Here is a 14,334-nt window from a genome sequence, read left to right as displayed (position 1 = left end):
ATCAAATCCGAATAGTAAGCCCGCTTTGTAATCCATAGTGCATGCTTATACTCTGCAACTGCATCATGCCATGCAGAGTGGAACACCTCTAATTTAGAGCCACGCCACTTCTGTTCCAGAAATCTAGCCTTCTGCCTGAAGTCCCGCAAGTAACCATTAAACCAAGGCAACTGCACTTTGGGAAGGCAAGGCCTTAATAAAGGATCTCATCAAGTGTAGTTTTGAGTCCCAAATTCAAACCATCCACCAGACTGTCCACTGATTGATCATTCTGCAAAGTTGAAGCTAAAAGACCAAGCAATCTGGCTTCAAGTTCAGTCCTAGTTGAAGGTTTAATACATCGCCACAGTAATAGGCCAGGTTGTTGCTCCACTAAACGCAGTAATGTAAATGCAAACTTAATAAGTGAATGGTCAGAGACCACCGATGCAAGGGGCAGTATACCAATATTGATGAGAGCAATACCACGTACCAGAACCAAATCCAGGGTATTACCACTAATATGTGTCGAGCCCTGAATACACTGCTGAAATCCCAACGCATCTACAATCTCCATAAATGATTTACAGAGGGGATCAGATTCATATGAATGTTAAAATCACCCATAATCAAAATGTTATCAGCATTAGTTGACAAGTTAGAAATAAACTCACCAAATTCATCCAGGAATTCAGAATAAGGGCCAGGGGGCCTATAAACAATGACAACACCACTGATGTCCATACTTCTGACCCAAACAATATGTAACATCATGGGCAGAGCGGAGAATCAGATGCTCAAACAATCCATACCTATGACCCACAACAGTTACTAACGTAAACCTAGACTTATAAATAAAATCAATACCCCCGCCTTGCTTCATACCACGAGAAACATGACTAAATGTGTATGCCGGTGGGCATGCTTCAATTAGGGGAAGAACAACTGTAGGTTTAAGCCAGGTTTCACACAAACCAATCATATCCAAATGATGATCCACAATGAAATCATTGATCAACATAGCTTTTGAAGACAATGATCTAACATTTATAAGACCCAAACTAATGACCTCGGCAGAGTTGACAATTGGACTATTTGGGTTTATTGGTGGTTCCAAAATAACACTTCTAAGGTACCTAAAAATAGGTTTAGGCCTGATACACTCCACACAGATAGCAGGCATCAGACATGAAATATTTAATACAGCAGGAACATCCAGCAGGCCTCGACTCCAATGTCATCCAATGTAGTAATAGGTACTAAATTTGAAAAACATATCCCTCTGTAAATTCTACGAACACGTCTACAGGAGCAGGCCACAGTCTCAATCTGATAAATCTCCCTCCCAAAAAAAAAAAAAAAACACTTTCAGCACCTTGGATTGTCCACATTAAATTCCTCGCTAAACTAGTGGATCCCACACCCACATTCATCCCATGTTCTGCGACCTGCTGTATACTCCAAGTGTTACCCTCCCTACAGAGCCCTATCTATATTTACGCACAAGATGGCAGCTCCCTCTCTAGTAGGGTGAAAGCCATCCGGCATCAACAGATTACGCCGGTCCCAGAACGAAGGCCAGTTATCGACAAAACCAAAACCGTGTTGTGTACAAAACTGTGCTAGCCACTTATTTAAGGATAACAGCCTGCTAAAAACCTCATCACCACCCCGGGAGGGGAGGGGACCAGAAACTATTAATCGATGCCGACATGACCTTCTAGCAAGGTCACAAGTCCTCTCTATATTCATTTTTGTGATTTCTGACTGCTTCATCTTAACATCATTTGCAGCAACATGAATAACTATATGATTGTATTTCATGTCATGTTTCTTGGTCTGTTTACCATTTTACAGTGTTAGTATCCTGAGGTAAAAGGAAATGTCAGGAGCTCTCGCCCCAGGAAAACACTGAACATCAGCTGGCGTCTGCAACTCAACATTACGGGTGGTGGAATCCCCTATCACTAACACAGACGTTTCAGCCTGGGGACAGGAGTGGAAGTCCGTGGGCTCTAAAGACTGACATCAGGCATATCCAGAGGAGAAAATCAGTTCATAGTTCGCACAGGCGAATATAATTTGGGTGCCACAACCGGGCACCGTGCCCCACATGACTTCCGTCGAGCCCCATGTGACTTCCTCCGCCCGACGACAGTCTGAAAACCATCCTCCCTGGCCGGCCCCTCTTTACTAATGCCAGTAGGCATAACAGCTAGGTCACCATCCATCCATCCATCCATTTTCTTCCGCTTTATCCGGAGTCGGGTCGCGGGGGCAGCAGCTCAAGCAAAGCTGCCCAGACCTCCCGATCCACACACACCTCCCCCAGCTCCTCCGGGGGAACCCCAAGGCGTTCCCAAGCCAGCCGAGAGATGTAGTCCCTCCAGCGTGTACTGGGTCTTCTCCGGGGCCTCCTCCCAATGGGACGTGCCCGGAACACCTCTCCAGCGAGGCGTCCAGGGGGCATCTGGAAAAGTGTTGACCCAGGATGGGTCAACATCAACCATGTTAAAATAAAACACATATCTGTTAATTTTAAATAATGCAGTAATTCTGAAGTTTTGTAACAAACACAGACAGATGACAAAGGGATTATGGGGAAATGAGCCTCCACTAACACTGATTGGTTGACTTCTTTATTCTATGTAAAAATCAACATGTGAGTGTGACGTGACGTGTGTGTTGGTATTTAAATGTGCTTTTGTAAAATATGGCATTTTATTTATGAGTAAAAAAAAAAGCCTTTTGCAAAAGCCAACTAAGTAAAGTTGTGATTTAAAAACCGTCTGATGTAACTGGGGTCAAAATGTATAAAACACTGCCATCTACAAGGCACCCAGACACTCAGCCCCTTATCCATAATCCTTTGTGTACCTTTTTTTAAGCAACAAAATCCACAACGACAATTGTAAATGAACATTATAATAATAATAATAATACATTTTATTTGTATTGCACCTTACATTTCAAAGAAATCTCAAAGTGCTACACAATATAAAATTTATACATTACACAACCAAAATGTATACTTTTATTTCTTTAGCTGCAGTAAGAGGCTGCAACGGCTCTCAGGTGTGCAAAGAATTATAATTTATGGGATATCTCAATACTTAGGGCGAATACTGCCATGAAAACTACTGGCCAGTAGATGGCAGTAGAGACCATAGAGCAAACAGGAAAATAATGGAAAAGCAACCTGAGCTTCTTCTGACATTTAAAATAAACACAATAACAAGTAACAATGTCTAAAAACCCAGATAATAAATTCATGAGAGTTTTAGGCACAATATACAAAGAGTTTAATGCTGTTGTCCTTGTGGAGCCTGATCAAAGCGTCTCAAATGCATTTCTCCTGTTGTGACTGTACCCATAATGCACTGGGCAGAGCATGTCCACACTAATACCTTCAAAATTAGTGCAGTATTTTAAAACTAAAACATATAGCTGATATTTTCACATTCTAAAATTTCAGAAATGATGTTAATTTAAAAAACATGCCCGAAATTAGTTTGGTTAAAATTTTAACCATAAGTTAAAACTGTATGCCTCCGGATGACTTGGGTGATGTTGCTTGTGTGGTGTCAGGAGCAATGATCTTGTGACTAGTTTGATGCTCATGCTAGAGGATAAAACACTGTCTTCTGAAACCAGCTCTTCTCGGTTTATAGAGAACAGAGCTGTTTATCTCCTACAAAACAGTTAAGTGCTGAAATATTTGATATCAGATTTAACAAAGATTTTTATCTGTTAAAGCTTTATTTACTTAACCAGCAAAAATGTTAGCGATTTAAAAATTACTGGACCAAAATTTCCGATGATGGTTTTCACAGTTATCTGAAAAGCTAATCCAATAATGAAAACATTATCTTTGATAATTAGCGGATTAGCGGAACTGAGCCCACCACTGTTTATGTGGCTGTCACTTCATTCTTCCTTACTGAATTTGTATTTGTGGTCTGCAGCAGTTTTCACGAGACAATAAAGTGATGGAACTGCTGATGTTTCCTTGTTTTATTTCTGTTTTGCCTTATTTCCTCTTTTACAGGGTCCAAGGCAGAATGCGTCTGCCTGCACCTCACAGCTGTGGCTCAGTTAATTACAGCTACACTTTTGTGTGTCTGCACGTTCAGCGGTCTCACACCACAAATATGTTCCCACTCATTCACCCCCAGCTTATTGATGAGTCCACTCTGGAACAGGTCTGTAACGCTCCTCGCTGATGAAGCCACTGACTCTTGACAGCAGAGGCTCGCAAGGACAAACATATTATAAATAAAATACAAACATGCAAAATATACATTCTGACAATGATTACGTTCCATACATAACAAATGATAGTGCAGTATTTTTTTACCGAGTCCTCGTCAGCTCTTCTTCAAGTGAAAAGCTGCTCTTCAAAGCAATTCCTGTAAAAATAAAAGTACTTGTAAATATTCTACTCACATTTAATTATGGAGCACATGCAAATGTTAGGTTATGTTATATAATTGCAAGTGAATGGACATAATTGTGTATAAATTGGTTTGTTTTGACACTTGAGTATTCTTGAGCGGTTTAGCAATTAAAATCCACAAATTAACCCCAATTAATGAAGTCTGAAAATTACCCCAGAACAAAACAGCTCAATATGCCAATAAAACATTTATTAAACCAAATTTAAACATTTCACAATAAGCTTGTAGCAACCAATAATGTAATAAGAGCAAATAATGTAATACTTGTCAATTATGAAATAATTTTGGGCATTTTAAATGTAATAAAGCCAATAGCGTAATAACTTGCCAATAATGTAAAGTTTATGAACCAATAAGGTGGTAGCATTTTGCCAATAATGTTATATGTCATTATATTATTGGCTGGTTGTTACTTTATTGGCACAGCCCTTCCTAACGCAACTCCAGTTTTACCTGGAGAAACACACAGCCACTGTTCCAAAGAGGTCTCCCATCCAAGTACTAACCAGATGTCGCACTGCTTTGCTTTTGAGATCTGACGGGATCAGGCTGAGACAGAGCAGACCGGCTGCTGGAGCTGATAAGGTAATACTATCTCTAAAATAGTATCATGTTTCGCAGGGTTGGTGGCCAGTTGGTTAATGCACTTGGTTTCAGTGCAGAAGGTTCCCGGTGCAATCCCACCCCTGCCACATTTCTCCATCTAATGTGGATTACATCAGGAAAGGCATCTGGCCTAAAACTTGTGTCAATTCAACATGCAGATCCACCTCGGATTTGCTGTGGCAACCACGACAAGGGAGCAACTGATGGGACTAAATTGGGTTGATTGGGTTTTATTTTCTGTGCAGGAACCACATAAAATGTTGCATGCACAAAGGGAAATATTTTCTGCAGCACTCGCATTTGACTACCAAATGGAAATGGAGTAGCAAATTCACGTCAAGCTAGCAAAGCCATGTGACTGACTTGACTGATGAGATGAACCTTTAAGTGGCTGCAAATGTGTCATGATCTGCCCCATTGTCTGGGTTTTCATCTAGGTTTTGTCTGTGTCCATGACCCCAGCCTTGATTCCCTGTCTTTGATTTCTTCTTAGGATTACTTTAGTCACTGGTTTAATTTTGCATTTCTACCACTGTAGTCATTGCTTGTAATTTCTGTTTTTCACATTTTAATTGTGTTGTACTTTCAACCCCAGCCTTTAATTGTCTTGTTGATCACTATTAAGTTCTCACCTTTATTTTCCTGGTTTTGTTTCTTTGCTTCTTCCATGTGTAGATTTTTTTTGCATTATGTTTGGAACTCACCTCCCACTTTATTTCTATCTGCTTAGTGTTTACTTTAATGCACTCTCTTGCACCTTCAATCAATCAATCAATTTTTTTTTTTATATAGCGCCAAATCACAACAAACAGTTGCCCCAAGGCGCTTTATATTGTAAGGCAAGGCCATACAATAATTATGTAAAACCCCAACGGTCAAAACGACCCCCTGTGAGCAAGCACTTGGCTACAGTGGGAAGGAAAAACTCCCTTTTAACAGGAAGAAACCTCCAGCAGAACCAGGCTCAGGGAGGGGCAGTCTTCTGCTGGGACTGGTTGGGGCTGAGGGAGAGAACCAGGAAAAAGACATGCTGTGGAGGGGAGCAGAGATCGATCACTAATGATTAAATGAAGAGTGGTGCATACAGAGCAAAAAGAGAAAGAAACAGTGCATCATGGGAACCCCCCAGCAGTCTACGTCTATAGCAGCATAACTAAGGGATGGTTCAGGGTCACCTGATCCAGCCCTAACTATAAGCTTTAGCAAAAAGGAAAGTTTTAAGCCTAATCTTAAAAGTAGAGAGGGTGTCTGTCTCCCTGATCTGAATTGGGAGCTGGTTCCACAGGAGAGGAGCCTGAAAGCTGAAGGCTCTGCCTCCCATTCTACTCTTACAAACCCTAGGAACTACAAGTAAGCCTGCAGTCTGAGAGCGAAGCGCTCTATTGGGGTGATATGGTACTACGAGGTCCCTAAGATAAGATGGGACCTGATTATTCAAAACCTTATAAGTAAGAAGAAGAATTTTAAATTCTATTCTAGAATTAACAGGAAGCCAATGAAGAGAGGCCAATATGGGTGAGATATGCTCTCTCCTTCTAGTCCCCGCTAGTACTCTAGCTGCAGCATTTTGAATTAACTGAAGGCTTTTTAGGGAACTTTTAGGACAACCTGATAATAATGAATTACAATAGTCCAGCCTAGAGGAAATAAATGCATGAATTAGTTTTTCAGCATCACTCTGAGACAAGACCTTTCTAATTTTAGAGATATTGCGTAAATGCAAAAAAGCAGTCCTACATATTTGTTTAATATGCGCTTTGAATGACATATCCTGATCAAAAATGACTCCAAGATTTCTCACAGTATTACTAGAGGTCAGGGTAATGCCATCCAGAGTAAGGATCTGGACACCATGTTTCTAAGATTTGTGGGGCCAAGTACAATAACTTCAGTTTTATCTGAGTTTAAAAGCAGGAAATTAGAGGTCATCCATGTCTTTATGTCTGTAAGACAATCCTGCAGTTTAGCTAATTGGTGTGTGTCCTCTGGCTTCATGGATAGATAAAGCTTATTTAAACAATACCGTCTAATAATACTGCCTAAGGGAAGCATGTATAAAGTGAATAAAATTGGTCCTAGCACAGAACCTTGTGGAACTCCATAATTAACTTTAGTCTGTGAAGAAGATTCCCCATTTACATGAACAAATTGTAATCTATTAGACAAATATGATTCAAACCACCGCAGCGCAGTGCCTTTAATACCTATGGCATGCTCTAATCTCTGTAATAAAATTTTATGGTCAACAGTATCAAAAGCAGCACTGAGGTCTAACAGAACAAGCACAGAGATGAGTCCACTGTCCGAGGCCATAAGAAGATCATTTGTAACCTTCACTAATGCTGTTTCTGTACTATGATGAATTCTAAAACCTGACTGAAACTCTTCAAATAGACCATTCCTCTGCAGATGATCAGTTAGCTGTTTTACAACTACCCTTTCAAGAATTTTTGAGAGAAAAGGAAGGTTGGAGATTGGCCTATAATTAGCTAAGATAGCTGGGTCAAGTGATGGCTTTTTAAGTAATGGTTTAATTACTGCCACCTTAAAAGCCTGTGGTACACAGCCAACTAACAAAGATAGATTGATCATATTTAAGATCGAAGCATTAAATAATGGTAGGGCTTCCTTGAGCAGCCTTGTAGGAATGGGGTCTAATAAACATGTTGATGGTTTGGATGAAGTAACTAATGAAAATAACTCAGACAGAACAATCGGAGAGAAAGAGTCTAACCAAATACCGGCATCACTTAAAGCAGCCAAAGATAACGATACGTCTTTGGGATGGTTATGAGTAATTGTTTCTCTAATAGTTAAAATTTTGTTAGCAAAGAAAGTCATGAAGTCATTACTAGTTAAAGTTAATGGAATACTCAGCTCAATAGAGCTCTGACTCTTTGTCAGCCTGGCTACAGTGCTGAAAAGAAACCTGGGGTTGTTCTTATTTTCTTCAATTAGTGATGAGTAGAAAGATGTCCTAGCTTTACGGAGGGCTTTTTTATAGAGCAACAGACTCTTTTTCCAGGCTAAGTGAAGATCTTCTAAATTAGTGAGACGCCATTTCCTCTCCAACTTACGGGTTATCTGCTTTAAGCTACGAGTTTGTGAGTTATACCACAGAGTCAAGCACTTCTGATTTAAAGCTCTCTTTTTCAGAGGAGCTACAGCATCCAAAGTTGTCTTCAATGAGGATGTACATACAGAGTTTAGGTAGCTACTCTGCACTGTGTTGGTATATGGCATTAGAGAACATAAAGAAGGAATCATATCCTTAAACCTAGTTACAGCGCTTTCTGAAAGACTTCTAGTGTAATGAAACTTATTCCCCACTGCTGGGTACTCTATCAGAGTAAATGTAAATGTTATTAAGAAATGATCAGACAGAAGGGAGTTTTCAGGGAATACTGTTAAGTCTTCTATTTCCATACCATAAGTCAGAACAAGATCTAAGATATGATTAAAGTGGTGGGTGGACTCATTTACATTTTGAGCAAATCCAATAGAGTCTAATAATAGATTAAATGCAGTGTTGAGGCTGTCATTCTCAGCATCTGTGTGGATGTTAAAATCGCCCACTATAATTATCTTATCTGAGCTAAGCACTAAGTCAGACAAAAGGTCTGAAAATTCACAGAGAAACTCACAGTAACGACCAGGTGGACGATAGATAATAACAAATAAAACTGGTTTTTGGGACTTCCAATTTGGATGGACAAGACTAAGAGTCAAGCTTTCAAATGAATTAAAGCTCTGTCTGGGTTTTTGATTAATTAATAAGCTGGAATGGAAGATTACTGCTAATCCTCCGCCCCGGCCCGTGCTACGAGCATTCTGACAGTTAGTGTGACTCGGGGGTGTTGACTCATTTAAACTAACATATTCATCCTGCTGTAACCAGGTTTCTGTAAGGCAGAATACATCAATATGTTGATCAATTATTATATCATTTACTAACAGGGACTTAGAAGAGAGAGACCTAATGTTTAATAGACCGCATTTAACTGTTTTAGTCTGTGGTGCAGTTGAAGGTGCTATATTATTTTTTCTTTTTGAATTTTTATGCTTAAATAGATTTTTGCTGGTTATTGGTGGTCTGGGAGCAGACACCGTCTCTACGGGGATGGGGTAATGAGGGGATGGCAGGGGGAGAGAAGCTGCAGAGAGGTGTGTAAGACTACAACTCTGCTTCCTGGTCCCAACCAGGAAGATTCTTGAGAGGGTAGTTGTAAAACAGCTAACTGATCACCTGCAGAGGAATGGTCTATTTGAAGAGTTTCAGTCAGGTTTTAGAATTCATCATAGTACAGAAACAGCATTAGTGAAGGTTACAAATGATCTTCTTATGGCTTCGGACAGTGGACTTATCTCTGTGCTTGTTCTGTTGGACCTCAGTGCTGCTTTTGATACTGTTGACCATAAAATTTTATTACAGAGATTAGAGCATGTCATAGGTATTAAGGGCACTGCGCTGCGGTGGTTTGACTCATATTTGTCTAATAGATTACAGTTTGTTCATGTAAATGGGGAATCTTCTTCACAGACTAAAGTTAATTATGGAGTTCCACAAGGGTCTGTGCTAGGACCAATTTTATTCACTTTATACATGCTTCCCTTAGGCAGTATTATTAGACGGTATTGCTTAAATTTTCATTGTTATGCAGATGATACCCAGCTTTATCTATCCATGAAGCCAGAGGATACACACCAATTAGCTAAACTGCAGGATTGTCTTACAGACATAAAGACATGGATGACCTCTAATTTCCTGCTTTTAAACTCAGATAAAACTGAAGTTATTGTACTTGGCCCCACAAATCTTAGAAGCATGGTGTCTAACCAGATCGTTACTCTGGATGGCATTTCCCTGATCTCTAGTAATACTGTGAGAAATCTTGGAGTCATTTTTGATCAGGATATGTCATTCAAAGAGCATATTAAACAAATATGTAGGACTGCCTTTTTGCATTTACGCAATATCTCTAAAATCAGAAAGGTCTTGTCTCAGAGTGATGCTGAAAAACTAATTCATGCATTTATTTCCTCTAGGCTGGACTATTGTAATTCATTATTATCAGGTTGTCCTAAAAGTTCCCTAAAAAGCCTTCAGTTGGTTCAGAATGCTGCAGCTAGAGTACTGACGGGGACTAGCAGGAGAGAGCATATCTCACCCGTGTTGGCCTCTCTTCATTGGCTTCCTGTTAATTCTAGAATAGAATTTAAAATTCTTCTTCTTACTTATAAGGTTTTGAATAATCAGGTCCCATCTTATCTTAGGGACCTCGTAGTACCATATTACCCCATTAGAGCGCTTCGCTCTCAGACTGCGGGCTTACTTGTGGTTCCTAGGGTTTGTAAGAGTAGAATGGGAGGCAGAGCCTTCAGCTTTCAGGCTCCTCTCCTGTGGAACCAGCTCCCAATTCAGATCAGGGAGACAGATACCCTCTCTACTTTTAAGATTAGGCTTAAAACTTTCCTTTTCGCTAAGGCTTATAGTTAGGGCTGGATCGGGTGACCCTGGACCATCCCTTGGTTATGTTGCTTTAGACGTAGACTGTGGGGGGGTTCCCATGATGCACTGTTTCTTTCTCTTTTTGCTCCGTATGCATCACTCTGCATTTAATCATTAGTGATCGATCTCTGCCCCCCTTCTCGGCATGTCTTTTTCCTGGTTCTTTCCCTCAACCCCAACCAGTCTCAGCAGAAGACTGCCCCTCCCTGAGCCTGGTTCTGCTGGAGGTTTCTTCCTGTTAAAAGGGAGTTTTTCCTTCCCACTGTGGCCAAGTGCTTGCTCATAGGGGGTCGTTTTGACCGTTGGGGTTTTTCATAATTATTGTATGGCCTTGCCTTGCAATGTGGAGCGCCTTGGGGCAACTGTTTGTTGTGATTTGGCGCTATATAAGAAAAAAGTTGATTGATTGATTGAACCCTGGATAGTCACGGTTTGGAGGATTTAAGAAAATTGGCCAGATTTCTAGAAATGAGAGCTGCTCCATCCAAAGTGGGATGGATGCCGTCTCTCCTAACAAGACCAGGTTTTCCCCAGAAGCTTTGCCAATTATCTATGAAGCCCACCTCATTTTTTGGACACCACTCAGACAGCCAGCAATTCAAGGAGGACATGCGGCTAAACATGTTTGCTTCATCTTTGTCTCTTTCTTCTGTGCCTCTGTTTCTGTCTGCTTAGTGTTTATTTTACTGCGCTCTCTTGCTCCTGCTTCCATCAGCTTTGTCTCCTTCCTGAACGTTCTCACACAGCTGTTTTCACTTTCCTTAATCACACACTGTTATTTAAGCCGTGCATGTTTCACTGTTTGTTGCCAGTTCGTTTGACCTTGTCTGCGTTCCAGCCTTGTTTTGCTCCTGACCTTTTGCTTAACTGTGTAAGACCTTGCCTTGTGTTAGACCGTTTTTTGCCTCAGCCCTTGTATACTTGGACTCATTGTGCTTTTTTGACCTGTGCTTGTTTTTTTACTCTGATTCTGCCTCAGTCCTGACAACATTGCTACTCTGTGCCACTGAACCCAGCTTGCTTTGACCATCCTCAAAATTACGTCTACCTATTTCCTCCGCCACACTGATTACTGAATCTGTGCCAGTTTCTCCAGATAAAGCCTTTTGTTACTCCACCTCCAGTTTCTGTGAGTCTGCATTCTAGAGCTGCCACAAACGACTATTTTGATAGTTGACTAGTCAGTGATTATTTTTGCAATTTGTCGATGAGTCAGATCATCCGTAAATTGCAGCTTATCACATTTTATCGATATTGATACCACGATTAATATCAATACCATTATCGATTCCGCTTATCAATCTGATTGCTTATCGATTCCCTTAGCGATACCGCCTGTGAATTTTCTGTGTGCTACAAGTACGCTTTAGCGGTTTTCTATGTCAACAACATTTTATTGAGTCTTAAAGTAAATAAATATGAAATTGGTCACTGGATCCTTGATATCTGAACATAAACAAACTTTACATGGTGGATCCTTGATCTCTGGACATACAGTAAATAAAGTCTACATGGTAGATCCTTGATATCTGGACATAAATAAAGTCGACATGGTGGATCCTTGATATCTGGACATAAATAAACTCGACTCGATCCTTGATCTCTGGATATAGATTGAAAAAAATCTATAGTTTTTTCAAAAGCATTTCCTTTCAGACATTAACAGCATGGATGTCTCTCCATACGTCTGTGCTGAGCTCAGCTGGCTGCTGGAGTCTGCAGTCTTTGTTGCAAGGAAATATTTGCTATAATAAGGCAGCTGAATGAGCTGCGGTTTCATATATATATATATATATATATATATATATATATATATATATATATATATATATATATATATATGTGTGTGTGTGTGTATGTATGTATGTATGTACGAGGTCTCTTAGATAATAAACCGACCCTTTTATTTTTTTTTTAAATATATGGATTTGAATGACATGCGATTACACCAATCATGCTTGAACCCTCGTGCGCATGCGTGAGTTTTTTCACGCGTGTCGGTGACGTCATTTCCCTGTGGGCAGGCCTTGAGTGAGATGTGGTCCCGCCCTCTCGGCTGAATTCCTTTGTTTCACACGCTGCTCGAGACGGCGCGCGTTGCTTTATCAAAATTTTTTCTGGACCTGTGAGGAATATCCGAGTGGACACTATTCGAGAAATTAAGCTGGTTTTCTGTGAAAAGTTTAACGGCTGATGAGAGATTATGGGGTGTTTCTGTCGGTGTAAGGACTTCCCACGGAGCGGGACGTCCTGCAGCGCTTCCAGGCGCTGTCGTCGGCCTGTTTCGAGCTGAAAACATCCTAATTTAAGGCTTAATTCACCCAGGACATCGTGAGAGAACAGAGAAGATTCAGAAGAGGCCGGCATGAGGAATTTATGCGGACATTCCACTGTTTAAGGACATTTTTTTAATGAAATTTTAATGAAATTCGCCGAATCGTTTCCGTGACGACTCGGCAAATCTGTGTGCGCCGCGACAGGAAAAACACCTCTGTGTTGAAAACCATTTGTAGAATTCAGGCGGCTTTTAATGGCTTTCAACAAGTCAGTAACTGAGAAATTGTTTAACAGCTTGGGCATGTTCCAACTTGCCCGTTAAGATTTCCAACGGAGGTGTTTTTCCTGCCGCGACCCCCCGCGGTCGGGTCCAGCCCGACATGCGACTCTGCCCGCACGTTCTTTCATTACAAAATGACCGTTAACAATGGAATGTCCGAATAAACTCCTCATGCCGACTTCTTCTGAAAGTTCTCTGTTCTCTGATGACTTACTGCGTCAACAGAGCCTGAAATGTGGAAGTTTTCAACTTGAAACGGCGAGACGCTACCGCCTCGAAGCGCAGATCGCCGTCAGGCGCCGTGGACCGTCCTTAAAGCGACACTACCAGACCAAAATCTCTCATCAGCCGTTAAAATTTTTACCGAAAACCAGCTGAATTTATTGAATGGTGTCCACCCAGTTGTGCCTTACAGTTTTGAAAAAATTTTTATCAAACAAAGCAACAGTCTCTGAGCCATTCCTAAACAATGAAAAAATCGACGAGCGGGTGGAGGACTCCTCACTCAAAGACTGCCCACAGGCGAATGACGTAACCGACAGGCGTGAAAAAACTCTCGCATGCCCACGAGGGTTCAAGCATGTCTGATGTAATCACACGTGATTCAAATCCATATGGTTTTTGAAAAAAATAATAAGGTCGGATACTTTTCTAATAGACCTCGTATGTATGTATGTATATATATATATATATATATATATATATGTGTGTGTGTGTGTGTATGTATGTGTGTATATATATATATATATATATATATATGTTAAGTAAGTAAGTAAACTTTATTTATATAGCGCTTTTCACAGACAGGGGTCACAAAGTGCTTTACAAGGTAAAAAAATAAAAATATACAGTAAAAATACACACTCAGTACTAAAAGATTATTGGCCATGAAAAGCCTGTTTAAAAAGTAGAGTCTTTAGTTGCTTTTTGAACATCTCAACAGAGTCCAGGGATCGCAGGGACAGAGGGAGTTCATTCCAGAGGAGGTGCTACGGCTTTAAAAGATCGGTCTCCTCGAGTTTTAAAGCAGGTTCGAGGAACCATCAACAGGTTCTGACCTAAAGATCTGAGGCTGCAGGCTGAGGTGTAGGGCTGAATCAAGTCAGCAATGTAATCAGGAGCCTGACCATGTAGTGCTCTGAAAGTCAAAACCAAGATTTTAAAATTAATTCTGGAGGCAACAGGGAGCCAGTGGAAGGATTCCAAGATAGGCGTGATGTGGGCTC

General features: G+C 40.6%; 1 protein-coding gene across 1 annotated transcript in view; it reads right to left on the bottom strand.

The window, feature by feature from the left end:
* Positions 1–4,104: 4,104 nt before the first annotated feature.
* LOC117512873 (solute carrier family 26 member 9-like) overlaps positions 4,105–14,334 on the bottom strand; it is a 64,746-nt gene continuing 54,516 nt past the window's right edge. The window contains exon 21 of the mRNA XM_034173112.1: positions 4,105–4,388. Within this exon, the coding sequence (XP_034029003.1) occupies positions 4,377–4,388 (12 nt within the window). The 3' untranslated portion in view covers positions 4,105–4,376. The remainder of the gene's footprint in view (positions 4,389–14,334) is intronic.

Source organism: Thalassophryne amazonica, chromosome 6, assembly GCF_902500255.1.
Source record: "Thalassophryne amazonica chromosome 6, fThaAma1.1, whole genome shotgun sequence".
Lineage (NCBI taxonomy): Eukaryota > Metazoa > Chordata > Actinopteri > Batrachoidiformes > Batrachoididae > Thalassophryne > Thalassophryne amazonica.
The sequence above is the reverse complement of the archived record's forward strand: the minus strand, read 5'-3'. Positions and strand labels throughout refer to the sequence as shown.